Source organism: Vigna angularis, chromosome 2, assembly GCF_016808095.1.
Source record: "Vigna angularis cultivar LongXiaoDou No.4 chromosome 2, ASM1680809v1, whole genome shotgun sequence".
NCBI classification, from domain to species: domain Eukaryota; kingdom Viridiplantae; phylum Streptophyta; class Magnoliopsida; order Fabales; family Fabaceae; genus Vigna; species Vigna angularis.
The window spans coordinates 50,133,411-50,152,959 of record NC_068971.1 but is presented as its reverse complement, the minus strand read 5'-3'; the positions used below and the strand labels follow the sequence as shown (position 1 = coordinate 50,152,959).

The 19,549-nt window shown below is 33.6% G+C and overlaps 1 protein-coding gene across 3 annotated transcripts; it reads left to right on the top strand.

Moving 5' to 3' along the window:
* The first annotated feature begins 492 nt into the window (after positions 1-492).
* LOC108328991 (uncharacterized) lies at positions 493-16,216 on the top strand. Of its 3 annotated transcripts, XM_052873925.1 has the most exons (17): positions 493-908; positions 1,134-1,268; positions 1,421-1,500; positions 2,001-2,084; positions 5,982-6,066; positions 6,415-6,575; positions 6,703-8,647; positions 9,646-9,769; positions 9,854-9,956; positions 10,992-11,307; positions 11,463-11,618; positions 12,067-12,205; positions 12,794-12,870; positions 13,619-13,758; positions 15,229-15,337; positions 15,630-15,782; positions 15,868-16,216. In XM_052873925.1, the coding sequence occupies exons 1-17, from the start codon at positions 741-743 to the stop codon at positions 15,943-15,945; spliced, it is 4,053 nt and encodes a 1,350-aa protein (XP_052729885.1). In that variant the 5' UTR covers positions 493-740; the 3' UTR covers positions 15,946-16,216. The 3 variants fall into 3 exon arrangements, with proteins under 3 accessions (XP_052729885.1, XP_052729884.1, XP_017418430.1); XM_052873924.1 differs by having other exon boundaries at positions 9,646-9,956; XM_017562941.2 differs by having other exon boundaries at positions 9,646-9,956; positions 15,630-16,216.
* The last annotated feature ends 3,333 nt before the right edge of the window (positions 16,217-19,549 follow it).

Below are 19,549 nucleotides of genomic sequence, written 5' to 3'. Positions count from 1 at the left end.
CAACAACCCGCGACACCGCAATTTGTTACTTTTGCTCTGTTTGTTCATTTATTTTCCACTTTAATAATAAAATAATTGATGCTATTGAGGTTGATTTTTAATTGGAGGACTGTGTTATATATTTTTCTTTCTTATTATTATTAAATTTCATTTTTAAATTAAGTCACAATAGAGATGATAGAAAAAAAGAGAAAAGGTTGAAGTAAGAAAAGAGAAAGGGTTGAGAGGCATGAGAAATGTGAGTAAAGGTTTAGGAGATTTTTTTATTTTTTAGTTTTGATAACAAAAATTATTAAAATACCCTTAACTTTTTAAAACTTAAAATCCCTTAACCTTAAAATCTCTTACACATAGTTAAAATGTATCAACTAACAAAAATGAGTTAGCAAACCCATATATATATATATATATATATATATATATATATATATATATATATATATATATATATATATATGTTATAAATAAATATAAATAAAAAAAGTGTGTCTCAATATTGTTTGTTGCTGAGACATGAATGAAGGAAAAATACGAAAACGAAAGTAAAGGAGCCCTCTTCTTCTCCTTCTTCATCATCATCATCATCATCTACTGAACTTGGAACTGTGTGTTGTTGTGTGCGCGCATCATCGTCACCATGTTATCCAACTCTCGATGAACGCTATTCGTACTCTCCAATTTTTCAGCTACCAAATTGAATCAATTCGCTCAACTCAGACCTAAGGGGCAACTATTCGGAAATGGCGGTTTCCGAAGAGGAATGCTCTTCAGCGAAGTCTGGTCCTTCTTCTTCTTCCTCCGCCTCGCGCTACTACCTCTCCAAATGCGTCCTCAGAGGAAGCGTCGTTCTTCAGGTCCTCTACGCTCACATTCGTTCTCCCTCCTCTAATGACATCATTTTTGGCAAGGTGAGCTTCTTCTCTTTCTTTTCCCTTTTTGTCTCTTTCTTTCGCACATTACGGAAAATCTACCTTATGGTGTGTTGCCACTACACGCTGCAGTGTAGAGTAGGTCTTGTATTTGGTGTAATTAACTGAACTGAGCCGAGCCGAGCCGTGTGTTTCTCTTGTCATATTGTTTTGATTGAGATTGGGATGACATGTTGTGTTGCTCCTGTTTATTTGTGATTTCAGGAGACGTCTATTGAATTGGTGGTTATTGAGGATGATGGGAATGTGCAATCTGTGTGTGATCAGCCCGTCTTTGGCACCATCAAAGATCTTGCCATATTGCCTTGGAACGAGAAGTTTCGTGCACGTGATCCTCAGGTGTGTAGCTCGGTTTGCTAACTGTGCTCAGTCTGTAAGGAAACCATTGTATCTGCCTGTTTCTGAATCGATGAAGTTATTTGTTGTTGTGAGTGGATTACTTTTATATGCCGAGGTTGGTTTTATTTAGTCCTTTTTATTTGGTTCTGTAGCTGTGGGGTAAAGACCTTTTGGTTGCTACATCCGATTCTGGGAAGCTGTCGTTGCTCACGTTTTGCAATGAAATGCACAGGTTTTCTTGCCCTGTCTTTGTCTCTTCTTTTTTTTTTCACTGGATTGGTATAAGACGTTATGGTCGAGGGTTTCCAGTTCAGTTTATTAGTGCATTTTTAGAACGTCACAACTGTTCTTTACAAGTCAGGAACTGGGTTTAGTGGAAAAAAAAGATATTAATAAGATTTTGGCACCTACGAAATTGATCCATATTGAAATTGGTCTTGAGATTAACTTTATTGATGTTTGCATGCAATCATTCTATTAAGTTATTTCCAAGTATATGGCGTATGACACTATCAAATCAGTATGTCTATTCCATTAATTGAAAAGTAACAGAATAATTGCAGGGATCAAATTCACATATTTATTAGTTGTTGAGCATCAGAAAAACTGAAATTTTTTTGGTGGTATCAATTTTATTATGATGGATCAATAATTTTGGCAGTACTGAAAGTTTATTTAACTCAAAAATAATTAATTTTTTTGATTTTTTAATTTAGTTATGCATCTTTGTAGGTTTGTTTCTGTAACACATATACAGATGTCTATTCCTGGAAACCCATTGGATCTTCCTGGAAGAAGGTTAGCCGTTGATTCCAGGTGATGTATTTTCTGGTCACAGAAATTCTTGGAAAGCATCTACTTTGTCTTTTTTACCATCTCTCAGTTATGTGTTTCAGTTCCATTCTGTAAGCAAATATTACTCTGCAAAACAATAAGGGAAGTCCTCATAATTGGTCTACATGAGCTTCTAGGTCAACCACATAAATTACTTTGGTTAATAATAAATAGGTAACATGGCTGATAGGATCTCCAGATCTTAAATTTACTTTTGTAATCATATTTAAATACTTCTAAAATATGTGTGCAACCTGAGTTAAATAGCCCATTTTGTGTAGCAGAATCCAACCCGAAATTTCCCTTATTCCTGGTAGTCTCATCCCTTATTTAAATCGAGGCTGATGCTATGGTTCACTTTTGATTGCCCTTGCTAGATTCACTATTATTTCAATCCTTGAATGAAATACCCAAAATATTGGTTGTTGGGCAGCCATTTTACCTGGACTGTTAACTGTTCAAGCTCCTGTATGCAGTCATCTCATCTTGGCTCCCTACTTGCTGAAGATCTCTAAGCTGTGGCCATTGCTTATCCATCTATGTCTCAAGAAATTCATATTGTTGTTTTTAAGTCATATTAGGCTTCTTTGCAACTGCGGATCCTTTACACAGCCATGCGAGGTTCACTTAAACACTTGGACATGTTTCCATCACTCAGAAGTACTAAACTTCTGCTTGAGCTATTCAAAATGTTGAATCTTCTCTGTTGAACATCCGTAGTTCTACCTTTTTCACCTATTGTAAGTGGTCATCCATACAATTCCCTTGAAGCTTCTTCCATCCTGATGAAAAAGGTGTTAGATATATTATCTTTATTTTATATTTATCTCTTATCTTTAGTTAGTTTGCTATTATTTTTTCTTTGTATTTTGGGCTTAGTCCGCATTTCTTCTATTATAAATAGAGGACCCTATGTGTATATTCAACACAAGGGAGATTAATCTCATATATAGTTTTCACTATATTCAACTGAAGGTAATTTCTCTATGCCCTTTGTCAGCATCTCCATTAACTTCTCCTGGTGCTCATGCCTTAGACCATTTCCACCAGAGTAAATCTGAGACTGGGTACTTAATTTTCTTGAGCTGCTACTCTTGCCTCCATCTTCTTCCCTAGGATTTATTTGTCTTCCTCTCCTTAGTTCGTTGCTCTCTGTTCTTTGAATCTGGCAGATTGAACCAGTTTAATACAAAACTGAATCCAATAGTAACAGAATTGAAAAAAGTATAGCAGGAATGAATAAGAAAAATGATATATGTAGCATATATTATTCCGACTGAGGAAAGTTCAGTAGAATAATGTCTGTACTACCCAGAGCTCTGTTACCATAGGTATTTCAGGATGCCTTCCTCACTCCCCTTCTCTCCTATATCATAAAAATACATTCAACTATTCAATAACTAACAGCCTTCTTCCCTTTCGCTCTTACTGCCAATTCATCATTCTTCTATCTTCCCTCTATTCCTTAGTGTAAACCTTCTAAATTCTGGGCTCACGAGACAATTACCGAATCCATATTCCCGTCTGACCCCGTATAGCCCATTTGAGGCTTTAACATTTTGTAAGTATCTTTTTATGGAAACAAGGATCATGGATAAGTTTTGAACATGAACATCTTTTAAGGTTGTGAATGGATATATTTTAACATTTCCTATGGCAACTACTGATACAAGCATGCCACACCTATTTTTTGTTATTGCTGGGACAAGCAGAATACGTGGAGAAATATTTACATGAGGGAATTATATGGTTTGCAGCTATGGAATAAAAAAAGTGCAAATCAATGAGAAAGATGGTTGAGACATTAAATCCAAACAGTGAAAGCATATTTATACATGCCATATTACAAGTACATGATGTTTTTCAAGCTTATGAGAAGAGTTCTTACCCTTTCCTCTCCTCCTGCTGAAAAATAGTCATTGTGTTTTACCAGACTGACTCTTTCTAATAATTAACTGAGTTCGCAATCTCACCTTCGCAGAGTCTAGAGATCAAATTGTCCGACAAACCCTATGGTTAGATGCAAGCGTAGTTGAGTTCAGTTACGCTATGTAATTGCATATAGATGTGTGAAGTATTTGTTGAAGCAATTAAAATTTCACAAAGAAGAAAATTGGCAGCTTATGTTGAAATTCTAGCGCAGGTTCCTGTTGTTCTTGTTGAATGATAGCTTCAACCAGAAAGAAACAAAAATGAAAAAAAAAGAGTTCAGTACTTGTTCATAGTGAACAGGTAATGATATTAGTTGGACTTGAACCAGCCCTGAATCAAAGACGCATTGGAGCAAAACTACCTGTAAAACATGCCAAGCTGCTGCAAGAAAATTTTGGTGGCGACTGGAAGTTACTGGAATTCTAGTTGAATTTTTTAATCTCTGGCAGTTTCAAGAGCATGGTCAGTCCTTCTATGGAAGTTTTTTTTCTGAAGCAGAGTCGCACTTGGATTTTGAGCTCTAATACAATGTGAGATAACGAGAAAGAAAATTTTTCTGCCTGTGCTGAAGTGTTTTTTCCACCCAGTAAATTGAACTTATTTATATAAAAGGGACAGAGATAACTAAAACCAAACAATTTACAAGAGAAGAATTAAAATACCCCTAGTTCTTAAGATGTATTGAACCTAGCTATACCAAGTGTGCTACTTGGAAAAAGAACATTGAAGAAGATCTTGTTTGCTAAAATGTCTTTTTTCCAACTGTATGCTCCCAATAGAAGGCATGGTCAGTTTGCTATATAGGATTGAGATTTGCTTAGTATTGGATTGCCATACCAAATGGTAGAAGTTTAAGGGGAAGAAAAATAAAGGAACTTTTATTGAAAGAAAAAGAAGGAAAATAAAAGAAAGAATCCTCCATGTAATTCAAGGAACATGGTCCCTTCCTGTTGTACCCCACTTCCTTCTATCGTAAACCTTCTCAATTAGAGGTTTCTTAGTAATACTCTTATCACTTAGCTTCCAGTAAATTCTTTTAACAATTTGTAAACATGTGTCTTCATATGTTTTGTTCATAGTGTTGGTGATTTTCCTTTATTGATATGGCTAAATAATAGAGTATATATCGAGTGCAAATTTAACTTTACTAGTTGGGTTAAGCTCAATCCAAAATTCTCACATAGTATCAAAATTTACCGTTACCAGGTATGATGGGCTTATTAGCTAGCCACTATTAGACCATTTACAAACATCTTGTACCTTGAGATATATAGTCATTGGTGTGAGAAGGATGTGTTGGAGATTCTTCATCTTTTAGAAATATAGCAAAAGTATATATGTGAGGTACAAATATCATCTTACAAATCTATTTTATAGGTTTTAATTAGACTCAATCCTAAATTTTTATACATAGCATTAAGCTTTATCACTGCACCCGTAGATTAAATTTAAATCCTTCCAATAAACTAGTTTCTAATGCCAGTGAATTATTTCACTGTCGGTTAGGTGACTTGTATTGTTAACACACTAGAGAGCTATTTTCATAATTTTTTTGCTATATGTTCTTGTGTACGCAATAGAGTAATTTCATGATTACATTTGTTCTTCGCGAACTCTCTAAAAAACTGAACCCGTTAGGTGAAGGGTCATGAATTATTTTATGTCTAGCACAACTTTTCATACAAGAGTCCCTTGTGCTTGAAAGCATATACATTCCTTGGTCCCATCATGTGTGGGTATTCAACTTTAATTTAAAAGTTTTGAAGCATAAAAAACCTCATGGTTAAACAGGTTTGATATCATGTCAAGGTCTTACTCATCTAAAATCTTAAGTTGTTGGATGAAGGCTCATGAATAGTTTTATACTTATTGTCCAATGACAAACGGAAAAAAGCATGGTAAGCCTTTTGGTGAATATTACTAATGCCTATGTTTTTCTTTCTGCAGTGGTTGTTTTATTGCTTCTAGTGCATACGAAGATCGGCTGGTTATGTTTTCTATGTCGATGTCCAGTGGTGATATCATTGATGAGGTCCAAAATTACTATACCATTCTTCATTTTTGAAACGCTGCATGTCAGTGTGCTTTATGTGTGTCAGCAAAATCTGTATATGAACATGAGAGAGCTGTTTTATTTTAAAGGTGGTATTGGCTATAAACTAGACATACATATAGGGCATGATTTTTGGTGGATCTTTGAAGAGATTGAATTTTGAAGGTTCAACGTATCGGCTTGTTTTACTAACCTTTCTTTTCTTTTTCTTTTCATGTTGTAACAGTATATATTGTTATCTTATTTGTATTTTTTATTTTGTCTAATTTTGATAATTTGATTAATGTCTGAAGAAATATGCTTGTGATTTTTTTGGCTTAATTCTAGAGAATTCTATATCCTTCGGAAAGTGAAGGAACTGCAAGCTCTTCCAGAAGCATCCAAAGAACCAGTATGCGTGGTACCATTTGGAGCATCTGCTTCATTTCACAAGATTCCAGACAACCAAGCAAGGAGCATAATCCTGTACTTGCTGTTATTATAAATAGGTATGGTGAGGTGATACAATGTTGGCCACTCACAAGTTTATTCTGCCTTGAATACACCTCTGTGATGGAAGTTATCTTCTGTTTCTGCTGTGTACTCACTGAAGCATGCAATTTTTTTGCACTACAGGAGGGGAGCCCTTCAAAATGAATTGCTATTATTGGAATGGAATGTTGAAGCACACAAAATATTTGTTATTTCTCAGTATGCTGAAGCTGGGCCTCTGGCATATGACATTGCTGAAGTTCCTAACTCCGGGGGACTTGCATTCCTGTTCAGGACTGGTGATGTTCTCTTAATGGATCTTAGAGATCCCCGCAACCCATTCTGTGTCTATAAGACTAACTTGAACATTTTGCCAAATGCCATGGAAGAGCAGACTTATGTGGATGACTCTTGTAAATTACACGATGTTGACGATGAACGCTTTAATGTTGCTGCCTGTGCTTTGTTGGAACTGAGCGATTATGATCCTATGTCCATAGACAGTGACAGTGGTGGTGCTAATTCAGGCTACAAATACATATGCTCATGGAGTTGGGCACCTGAAAATAATAGAGATCCTAGGATGATCTTCTGTGTAGATACTGGGGAATTTTTTATGATTGAAGTTCTTTTTGATTCTGAAGGCCCTAAAGTTAATCTGTCTGAGTGTCTCTATAAAGGTCTGCCGTGTAAAGCACTTTTGTGGGTTGAAGGTGGATATGTAGCTGCCCTTGTGGAAATGGGGGATGGTGTGGTTCTGAAATTGGAAGATGGAAGGCTATGCTATACAAACCCTATTCAAAACATTGCACCAATCTTGGATATGGCAGTTGTAGATTATCGTGATGAGAAGCATGATCAAATGTTTGCTTGCTGTGGTGTGGCTCCAGAGGGGTCATTAAGGATAATTCGAAATGGTATTAATGTGGAAAATCTACACAGGACTGCTTCTATATATCAAGGGGTAACTGGTACTTGGACTGTCAGAATGAAAATTACTGATTCACATCATTCTTTTCTAGTTCTATCGTTTGTTGAGGAAACCAGAATATTGTCAGTTGGGTTAAGTTTTACTGATGTGACTGATTCAGTTGGTTTCGAACCTAATGTCTGTACTCTGGCATGTGGCCTTGTGACTGATGGTGTACTTGTTCAGATCCACCACTGTACTGTTAAGCTTTGTTTGCCCACTAAAGCTGCTCATTCTGAAGGTATCCCTTTGCCCTCTCCTATTTCCACATCTTGGTCTCCAGACAATGTGAGTATCAGTTTGGGGGCAGTTGGGCATAATTTCATAGTTGTGTCAACCTCTAACCCATGCTTTTTGTTTATCCTTGGGGTTAGATTGCTATCAGCTTATCAATATGAAATTTATGAAATGCAACATTTGGTACTGCAGAATGAATTATCATGCATTTCCATCCCTGGACAAGAAATTGAGCAAAAACCATCAAATTCATCCATTTCAGCAAATAATAGTAACATCTCTTCTTTCCAAAGTGGAGTGGACATCAGTAAAACCTTTGTTATTGGTACACACAGGCCCTCTGTGGAAATTTGGTTTTTCGCACCAGGTGGAGGAATTACAGTAGTGGCTTGTGGGACAATTTCATTGACTAATACAATAGGTACTGCCATCAGTGGTTGTGTACCTCAAGATGTACGACTTGTATTTGTTGATAAGTATTATGTTCTTGCTGGATTGAGGAATGGAATGCTTCTCCGCTTTGAGTGGCCGGTGGAACCATGTCCATCATCACCAATAAATATGGTGGATACTGCTTTATCTTCTATAAATTTGGTAAATTCTGCAAGCAATGTTTTAGGCAAGAGAAACGACCCTCCTTCAACACTTCAATTGATTGCCATTCGACGCATTGGCATTACTCCAGTTTTCTTGGTGCCACTAGGTGACACACTGGATGCTGATATAATTGCTCTTAGTGATAGGCCTTGGTTGTTGCATAGTGCAAGACATAGCCTTTCGTATACTTCTATCTCATTTCAACCTTCCACACATGTGACTCCTGTTTGCTCTGTTGAGTGTCCAAAAGGAATATTGTTTGTTGCAGAAAACTGTTTACATCTGGTAAGAAAATCATATGACAGCATCCCTTGCTGCCATATTTTTTTGTTCCTTTATTTTTGTGTTTGCACTTTCTTTTGTAACTTATTGCATTGAAGATACTTGTAGATGGTATATTTAAATGCACAGAGAAATCTGAGATATATTTGTTGTGATTACTATCAATTATATAACTTGTGTGGTGGTGAATATACCATAATTTTATTAGATTGTCTCATTTCATTTCTTAATTTTTGCTGGTCCTGTTTCTTAATGGTGTCTAGTAAGTATTGTTCATATTTTTGAGTGTAGGGAGAATAATGTCACTCCCTTGGGGCTCACCGTCAAAATATATAGGAGGTTTGAGATGGAAAAGGGTGCATATTACAATGATTTTGGTTAGTGTAAAAGTAGTAACCAAATTATGAATGAATGGTTGGGGAAAGTCAGATGAGAAATTAGTTATGCAAATGGACAGCTGGTAACAGGAGAGTGGATAGCAATAATCGGGAAAGATTTGCAAGTGTGGGAGGGGGGATGAGAAATGGGTGGGGGCCGAGTGAGGGGAGGAAATTGTTAGGTAAAAGTTGTAGTTCATACAGTTTATAAAACATTTTTTCTTTCTATCTCCATTGGATCGCTCATTTCATCACAAATTTCTCTCGTTTCTCTCTTTCTCATTGTTGTAAAATTAGATGCACATTGGTCTGGAGAAACCATTGTGTTGTGAGTTATCTTCTCTATGGTTTTCTGCATTTGAATTCCCATAAACCAGAGGACCCTGCTTCATTCTATGATCTTGTCTTCCAAATATTATTAGTTGATTTTCAGTCCAAAACAGATAAGTTCCGTTAATTAATATGATTTAGGTTTAGATTACATACTCAATTCAAAATGAGAAACATATAGCTTTTTTGCTCACCAAGAAATAACCACTGTTTTCATTTCTTGTTTTATGCTTTGTGTGGTTCTTATTGTTTTGCTGTTTTGACTTGTACTGTATTTATGACTTGATACTTTAGGTGGAGATGGTTCACAGCAAGAGACTTAATATGCAGAAGTTTCATTTAGAGGGCACTCCTAGGAAGGTCCTGTATCACGATGAAAGCAAAATGTTGCTAGTAATGAGGACTGACCTGAATTGTGGTACATGTCTGTCTGACATATGTTGTGTGGATCCCCTAAGTGGATCAGTAGTGTCGACTTTTAGACTTGAACTTGGTGAAACAGGAAAGTGCATGGAATTAATAAGAGTTGGAAGTGAGCAAGTGCTTGTTGTTGGAACTAGTCTGTCTTCTGGTCCAGCCATAATGCCCAGTGGTGAAGCTGAAAGGTATGACATTTAGGTTTCCTTGTATTTTGAAATTCCTTCTTTGTTCTAAATTCACAAGCTCATTGGTAGGAATTTCTTTCCTTTGTACTATCAAATTGTGAAACTGCTAGCTACCAATTTTCCCTGAACTGCACATGGCTTTTATGACTTTAAACGAGCAGAGCTGCTGGTGAGCTTCGTGCAAGTTCCTTCTCAAGGAGTGTACACATCTCAACTCTCGAAAAGAAGAGTTTGATTCATGCTGCAGTGACAACTGAGTCCTACTAGTGTGCAATAATGCCATGAATAAAAGATAAGTAGTATAATTGATTAATGAAGCTTCAGGTAATAACCAGTAAACACCAGTTCCATCACCTACCTTACTGCCCTTAAATCAACCAGTTTGGGACTCAGTTGAACTTTTTGTTCATTGAAGTCTCAAATGTAAATTTTCTTAAGAGTACACTGTAATCTTCTGAACGGTCCTCCTTCTTTCCACAGAGATTTAAACAGGTGGGCTCCTGGAATCTTTATGTGGCAGAATGAGATGCAATTTTCTGATTATGCTCGAGTGTATTTAGCACCCAGCAGAATGGTCTTTTCAGGAGTATTACAAAGATAATTAATGCGTAAAGAATTTACAAGAGAGAAATTAAGATACTGATATTTCCCAAGATGCATTGAACCTAGTAGCTTTACCAAGAAGTATGTAGGCTTAATGTAAAAGTCTGAGAGGAGAGGGGTTTGGTCAGAATGTCTTCATTCTTCTGATTAAGAGCTGGCGAATGCTGAACCAATTAGCTTTTGTTTAGAATTTTCTCCATGAGAAAGAAAATATCAGGTCCCATGTCATGTATAGTTTTGCATGAAGAAAGGGAGTGTGGGAGTGTAAAACATTGCTTATATTTACTTCGATAACCCTGTATTGCATGTATGGTGTTGAAAGGTTAATATGTGCATCCGTTCTTGAAATTTATGCGCTTCATATTGATTACCATATTCTAATAGGTTGCTTCATATTGATTACCATATTCTAATAGGTTGCTTCTTTTGCAGTTGCAAGGGTCGTCTTCTTGTTCTTTGTCTTGTTCATGTGCAAAATTCAGATAGTGGTTCGATGACATTCTGTTCAAAGGGAGGGTCATCATCTCAAAAAACTTCGCCATTCCATGAAATTGTTTCATATGCTCCTGAACAGTTATCAAGCAGCAGCCTGGGCAGCAGTCCTGATGATAATAGTTCTGATGGCATCAAACTTGATGAAAATGAAGTATGGCAGTTCCGATTGGCTTATGCAACAAAATGGCAGGGGGTGGTTTTTAAAATCTGTCCTTATCTTGATCGTTACTTCTTGGCATCTGCTGGCAATGCTGTAAGTAGCAAATCTCTTGCCTTTTTCTCCATTCGTTCTGTTACTTGCTTACTTTCCTAACTTTCCCAAAAGGGTTCCAAATCAGAAGGTTTTGTATCTGTTATCTTCATTTGCTTTATACAGTCTTCTCATCACGTTAATTTCTTCCTATTCAGTTCTATGTTTGTGGTTTCCCTAATGACAATCCTCAAAGAGTGAGAAGGTATGCTATGGGAAGGACGCACCACATGATAACATCTTTGAGTGCACATTTTACAAGAATTGCAGTTGGGGATTGTCGTGATGGAATCATTTTATTTTCTTATCATGAGGTGAGTGGTGATGGCGGTCTTCAGTGTATTTATTTTTCAAACTAAATTAAAGGACTAAACTAAAAATTAGGGTTATCCTTTGTACTCCTTTCCTTCTTAAAGAATTTGTATTTTTTGTGCCTCTTATACCTGTCTTCATTTCCATTTGTATTAAAATTGTTGTGTTATGGTTGAGGTGCAAAATGAGAAGTACTCATCGGTATGCATTGCATTTTCATGTTATGAACCCGTCTTTCTGGTTTTTCAGCTGCAATTTCTTCAGTTTTGAGGATCCCCTCTTTCAATTCTATCTTTGTCTTTCATCTTAATGAAATCTTTGTTTACAAAAGAGAAGTTATCTTGTATGTTTAATAGTTTATGATTGATATTTTTTTATTTTTATAACGTTTCTTCATTTAGAAAAGTCAGAGTGCTGCTGAACTTGTTTAGTTTCTATGTTCTATGCTAGGAAGCTAGAAAATTGGAGCAACTTTGCTGTGATCCATCACGAAGGTTAGTTGCTGATTGCATTTTGATGGATGCTGATACAGCTGTTGTTTCGGATCGAAAAGGAGGCATTGCTATTTTATGTTCAAATCATTTGGAAGGTATGCTTTTCCTTGTGCAATTCAATTCTAGGGTTTACTTTCATCTTTAAAATTTTGTTTTCTCTTGTACCTGGGTTTTCAAAATGTAATCTATAATGTTTTGCCAGTTGCTACTAATCAAAATATCCCATTTCTATTACTTCTGATTATGTATGAATGAAATAGAAGAACATCATATTAATTTCTATTAAATATTTTGCCTGCTCATGTAACATACATAGTGGTCTTCCTAATGAATGGTGGAATCAATGCATTTTCATTTGAAAATACGAATAAGAGTGTAAGACCTTGTAGTTTGTGTATGGTAACAAGTTTTTTTCAAAGCTTCAGTACCACCCAGCTTTTATGGTGTGACTGGATTGTGCTGTTTGGACCATGCTTAATGGTGTAAATGACTTTATCTTTAATAGAATGTGATATGTTAATATTGCCCATGTCAAGTTGCAATGCTGGTTAAGATTTTGAAAAAAAAAACGGCCTATTTTTATCCTTTTAGCAAGCTTAAAGCTATTTGTTCTTTTTTTTTTTTTTATATTCCCCCTGAAAGTAAGATTCTAACCATATTTTGTTATTGGTTACCTGCATCAGATAATGCAAGTACTGAATGCAACATGACACTAAGCTGTGCTTATTTCATGGCTGAGATTGCCTTGAGCGTCCAGAAGGTATATTCTTTAAATGTCCTGGAAGAATGGGTATTAATATGCCTTAAATCTCGTAACTTTTATAGAAAATTTGATTTGTTTGAAGCAGAGGTTGCCCAGTGCTGTAATCGATCACTGCAATGGTGATGTGAATTACACTTCAAGAGATAATTTTTATATCACATGAGATTCTACTCCTTAAGCACTTGTTCAATGATAATTGTCTGCTATCCAACTGTGAACTGTGCTAGAGCATGTCTTCATACGTGACTCAAAATACCAAACAAACCTTTTTGTTTTTATTCTTTCAATTATAGTCCTTTCTTCTTTGTCTGATATATGCACCAAAGGTGAATGTTCTCTGGCATTCTGATTCTATGATAATGGAAATAATGCTATTCACCAATAAAGACAGATACATGGACTTGAATCCTAGAATTATTGCTTACAAAGCATTATTTTACACTGTGATTTATAAATATAATATAAAAAAAAGTTAATCTCTCTTAGAAGTGTTCCAAAAAAAGTATTTCCAATGACTCATCAAGTGTCTTGGTGCAGTAGCTCATACTTTATGGTTTATATATGTTTTGTGATTGGTGCAACTAATAGCACTACCTAAACCAGAAGGGCTCTGCTATGTTTCATATTGATAATTTTGTTGTTGGATTTATTGATGACTTGTTCTGTAACTTGTCAATTTGCTTGTACTCATCCCCTCTCTTATTTTAATTTGCTTTTTCGGTAATTTATATGTTTTATTACTCAGGGCTCATATTCATACAGACTTCCAGCTGATGATGTTTTGCAAGGCGGCAATGGCCCCAAGACAAATGTTGATTCACTACAAAATACTATTATTGCCAGTACCCTGTTAGGAAGCATAATGATCTTCATCCCTTTATCAAGGTACCAAAATATGCTGTCAGTAACTCAATAAATATCCAGTTGAACATTAGTTGGGTTCAGTTTGGTCATTCTGGAACTTTTTATCTTGCATGATGTTGGTAGAGATAGATTTATTATAGCTTTCCTGGTCTGACCAAGTAAGGACTTCAAACATTTTGTGGTCCTTGGTCCATTTGAAAAGAATGGATGAGTTTTATTAAAAAGAAATTCATTTATTACTTTTTTGAGTCAAACCAAGAGCTTTTCTCAGAAGTTGTGATATTAAGATAATTAAGCCAAAATATGGTACTCTTCTATGTTTTTTTGCGTATCATGCCCATTTCTAAAGCTGTATTTTTGGTATTGTACCAGAACCTTTTCTTATTTCTTAAATTGAGTTATTCCTTGTTGATGTTATGGCAATTAAATTGCCATTGTAAATCTGCACAGACTTTTTCGCCACCTTCTAAATACTTCGAGGAGCAGGGATATAGACCCTGAATGGCATGACTTGCATGTAATGTAGGCATAACTACCTGCATATGTACAAGAGCCTCAAGACTGAGAAGTGGCGAATCAATTAGAGGCAGAGAATAATAGAAGGGAAGGGAACCATAGTTCCTGGAATGAACAATATTCTGACTTAGAAGATAAAAAATAATAACAACTTAAATTATGCTTCAGACCTTGAATCTACAATTCTGTTTAATTGCTATTTTATCTGTAAATTTTCGTCTCATTGACACTGGTATATCATTATAGAAAATAATTGCGTGCATACAGTTTCACCCTAATTTCTGACACAATCTTTTGCAACTGCAGTCCAATTTACATGGGGTGGAATGTGGATGATCCTTGTACTAAGATATTTTATTGTCTTGATGATGATATGGTTGACCATGTGTTCCAATATAGGAGCTTTTTCTTTTTTAACTTTACTGCATTTAGTGTTTTAGCCTTGATAATTACATGAAACAGTAAGTAGAAACATTGAGTTCCATCTAAATTTTCATTTGCGCCAGTTATCTGCTGAGAATAAGATTGCCCTCTGAGGATTCAGTTAAACTGAATGTACGGATAAAAAGATAATACATTAGCTGTTAATATTTATTCCCCCATTGATGAGGGATTGTGGAATGGAAATTTTTGTTGGTAGAGTGTCATTTACGAGCGTGTTGCTTTGTTTTGAAGATGTGAATGTTAAAAATGTTTTTAGCATTACAGAATACTTGTAATGGTATTCTGTTTGTTAGAATATATGAACCGTATCTTGGAGTATCCTTTAGGATTATAGAATATACGAAGTCTCTATGCCCAGTACCAAAAACCCATAATTTCAGCACTAGTGAAAATTTTAGATGCTGTTTATTAACATATATAATTAGCACCTTTCAGCGGATTTGACGAGTTTTGGGAGGCGATGCTCTTGTGCTTTTTACTTAGGCATTAGTTTTTTATATGTATGAGAAACACCATTTATCCTGTGTACAGGGAAGAATATGAGTTATTAGAAGCTGTGCAAGAAAGACTCGTTGTCCACCAGTTGACCGCACCTGTTCTAGGAAATGATCATAACGAGTTTCGCCGTCGTGAAATCCGAGTAAGTAGTTCACTTCAGTTTATTATCATGTGATGATTCATTTTCATTTCAATTTTCCTCTTAGAATAAATATTGCTCACTAATTGAATATGGTTGACTCAATCATTACATAGAATAGATTTTGCCGTTCATATCCTTGATTCGTGCTATTTTTCCTTTAATTCATGTTTGATTTAGCATATTTGAAGGAAATTCCTTTTACTAGCTTCCTGATAAAGCATTTTTAAAAGGAACACAACTATTGAAAATAATATGTTGCCAAGCATGTTTTCTTACATCTAATTCATATTAGGGTGGAGTACCCAAGATACTTGATGGTGACGTGTTAACCCAGTTTCTGGAGCTGACAAGTATGCAGCAAAAGATGATTTTGTCTTCCGAGCCACCTGATATAGCAAAACCAAGTTTGAAGCCACTCCTACCCCCCAATGTTTCTGTAAATCAGGTGGTTCAACTTCTTGAACGAGTTCATTATGCTCTGAACTAATTCACCTTCCACTTTCCAACTGTTTTTTTACAACGGCACGCAGAAATCGGAACATGTATATGCAGTTCCAAACAATATTTTTCGTCAACAGTTGCGTGCCTGCCTCTCAAAGTGTTGCTGATATAGACCTCAAGTCTGTGAAGCCAAAAATCAGGTGGTAAGATTCCTGGTCCTCAACGTCAGGTGCACTCTCTGCATCGGCATCGGCATCACTTGGTCTCTGTCTCTGTATCTGTTGTACTTTTCATGAACCTATACTGTAGGAAAATATCTTTGGCACCATAAATTGTATATTAGTTAGTGAGGAGAACAGTTTTTTTCCTTAGCTATTATGTTCAAGTTTTAGAATTCATGTATATTAAATAAAATCATTTTTGTGAGTTTTTTTCTTAGACCTTGTTCTTGTGTAGTTATTCATTATTCCCAGAGATTTTGTCTTTAGAGTGCTGCTGCTTAAAGTAAGGTTGTTTTATCTGTAGTTGGATCTGCAATTGGTCGTATCTGTAGACTGTATTGGCACAAGTTTGTAGAATGATTGTTCCACTTAAAGATGTCATACTATACCGTCTCTTTCTCCACACACACAATAAGAGAAGAGATAGACAAAAGAGAAAAGTATACAGAGCAAAGGAATACAACGAAAACTCAATCTGTGCTCAAATATGAAATCCTAAATCCCTCTAAAAGAATTCTCTCACTAAAGAGAAACTAAAACTAAAGTGTTTATGCAAACTAAGAAGGTTTAATTAATTTGAAGTCGGTAAAAATTAAATTTGATTAAAATTTAAAATTAATGCCTGAGACAAATAAAAAAGTGAGATCATAATTCTGTATTTAATTGGAATTCTAGTTATAAAGTATGTAAGCTGAGAAAATAATCGATATTGATAAAAAAAACATAAAATACTAATTTTAACATATATTGTGAAATGTAGACTAGTTTTTTTTTATGGGATACGATCCAATTAAAGTTTCAAGTTTAGTTCATTCTAAACAATTCGATGCAACTAACAAAAAGTCGGTGGATATTTCCTTAGCACTAACAAATATTTTTCCTTTTTTTTTTTCATAAAGAAAATGGTCAAACCATTTGAGAGGTTTGGATAGTGTACACATTTTACCGTTGTATTATGTTTGACTTGAAAAAACTTATGGTTGTGTTTTACATTCACAATCAAAGTGAATAAAATATATTGAAAATGTTTGGCATAACAAAATGTCAAAGTTCACAATAAGAAAGTTGAGTCTAACGAATCTATAGCATCCTTACCTTATAAATCCCACAAATCATTAAAACATTCCTTCTTTCATAAAGATAAAACCTTTCCTTAGTACAAAGGTCTTAGTTGCTTTTAACTATAAAGTCAATTCTAAAAACTCAATTATTATATTTCACTTTCTTTATTCATCTCATAGAGAATCTTCAACATATTCTTCAATGCTACCTTTTCACACTTGCATACTTTCTTTGGTAACACTAAAATAGCCTTTTTCACTTAAATGACTCTTGCTTGTACAAACAGTCTTCCAAATAAAAACATAATAATAGTCTATTTAATGTTTGAAGCCGACAAAATATGTCATGTTTCATTCAAATTGCAAAGAACAAAAACAAATTATATATATGAATGGTGTAAACAGTTTAGTTAGTTTTGGCTTAATATGTAAAAACAGACTAAAAATTCCGACTCGTCCTATTAAAAAACAAGTTGATTCACTAGTTTTTTTTTAATTATATATAAATATATATTAAAATATGTTGTGAATATTTTTTAAGTTTTAATTGATTGATTGATATTTTTTATCAAATAAATTAAAATAATTATTGTTTCTATATGCTAACTTATTACATTATAATTAATAATTCAAAAATTATAATATATGTTTGCATCTTTCAAATAATACACAAAAAATAATTTTCTTAAACTATTTTTTATTTTAACTTCTATCTAAAAATATGAAATAGCAAATCATAACGAATTGACCGATTAAAATTTCAATCTAAACGTGTATTGTCATCCGTAATTAATATATATATTAGCAAATTTTTAAAATTAATTAATGCAATTTATAAAAAAATATATATTATAAGATAATTACGAATGTGGTGTAATAAATTGTGTAGCAAGTATGGTGGCTGCATTGATGCTGCTTTTATTGGGTTTGCAAGTCAACTGTTGACTTTATGCTTACCGTGATGTACGGGGAAATAAAATCTCTTGTGTTTTTTTTTCATTTTGAAAATCACATTTTTTTTATTCTTTAAGTGATTTATGAGGAAAAAAAAATTCAAATCACACATTTCAAATTAAAAGAATATAAAGTAAACAGAATTTTAAAAAAATATATTAAACTAATCTTTGAATATTTTAAAGAAATTTAAATATATTTTATTATAAAAAATAATAACCAATAAAGGTTGCAGATTGAAGCTAAATGAATAAAAACTCAAACCAATATGATTATTGCTTCTACAATCACTGCAAAGAACCTTAACCATAAAAGTTAGTCCTTGTATATTAAAATAAAACAAATATTTAATGCATGCTTATAACATAAAAGTGTAATTAATGTGAGTTAATCGAGTTTAGTTAAATACTCTGTGAGTTGAATTTTGTTTAACAACACAATGTAACAATAATTAGGATTAGTTATTAAGAAGTTGAAAAACTGTAATTTCATAAAATAAAAGATTTCAATAGACAAGGGATAATTATATTTATTATATGAAAATGTATAATTTATTTATTAAATAGTAGTTAATTATATATATTTTATGAAATTAAGTTGAGTTATATTTAATTACTTGTGAATACGGGTTCACGCGTCTTATTTATACTTTTTTACACTTTCTGCACAATTTATTTGGTAAAAAATGTGTTATTTGATTTTTTACTTATGTAAAATAAAATTATCATGTCAATAATTATAACTTAAAATATAATTGTTTTATTTTCTATTTTTTGACATTTTTTTATTGAATAATTCTATTTTTTAACATATGAAACATTTTTTATTTAATAAAATATGTAATTACACAATCTCTCTAAAATAATTATATAATATCTCTATTTAAAAATAATGACCACATACATTTATTTCAAATCATAAAATTATTTATTTTTTTAAATGGTATTATTTTAACATAGCAATATAGTAAAGTAAGTGGAATTATTCTTTTTCTAAAATTGACAAAAAATGTTTTATTATACCTTCACCAGGCGGCCATAAAAAAACACACACATACATATATATATATATATATATATATATATATATATATATATATATATATATATATATATATATATATATATATATATATATATAATTTAGGAATAATATATCTAGATTTTCTTAATAAATAATGTATTTTTTTAATATTTATCTACTCATTTATGGCTATACAAGATTAGTATTTTACTCAAACTTTTCTATAGTTATAGTACTTTTACGTGTGCATATAATGATAAAAATATTGAGTGAAAAACTTGATTGTCAAGTTACCCACACTCTTTGTTATTAAGTCAACTGGTCATGTTTAAAGGCCAGTGTACTAAAAAGAAATTACTGTAAATTAAATTAAAATTGTATCATGGTTTTTATCCTGGTTAAGTAATATTTCACAGTTCTTTAAAATGTTAAGAAAAAATTTTAGTCGATCATGTTAGAAAAAGAAAATCATTAATAGACTAAAATATTTGTTTTTCTCTTAACCATCTAGT

Excerpts from the sequence above, each read along its gene's own strand:
- LOC108328991 (XM_052873924.1), top strand. The coding sequence starts at position 741 with ATGGCGGTTTCCGAAGAGGAATGCTCTTCAGCGAAGTCTGGTCCTTCT. Across the intron at positions 6,067-6,414 it reads GTGGTGATATCATTGATGAG|AGAATTCTATATCCTTCGGA; the intron begins GTCCAAAATTAC and ends GCTTAATTCTAG. Across the intron at positions 15,783-15,867 it reads CCAATGTTTCTGTAAATCAG|AAATCGGAACATGTATATGC; the intron begins GTGGTTCAACTT and ends AACGGCACGCAG.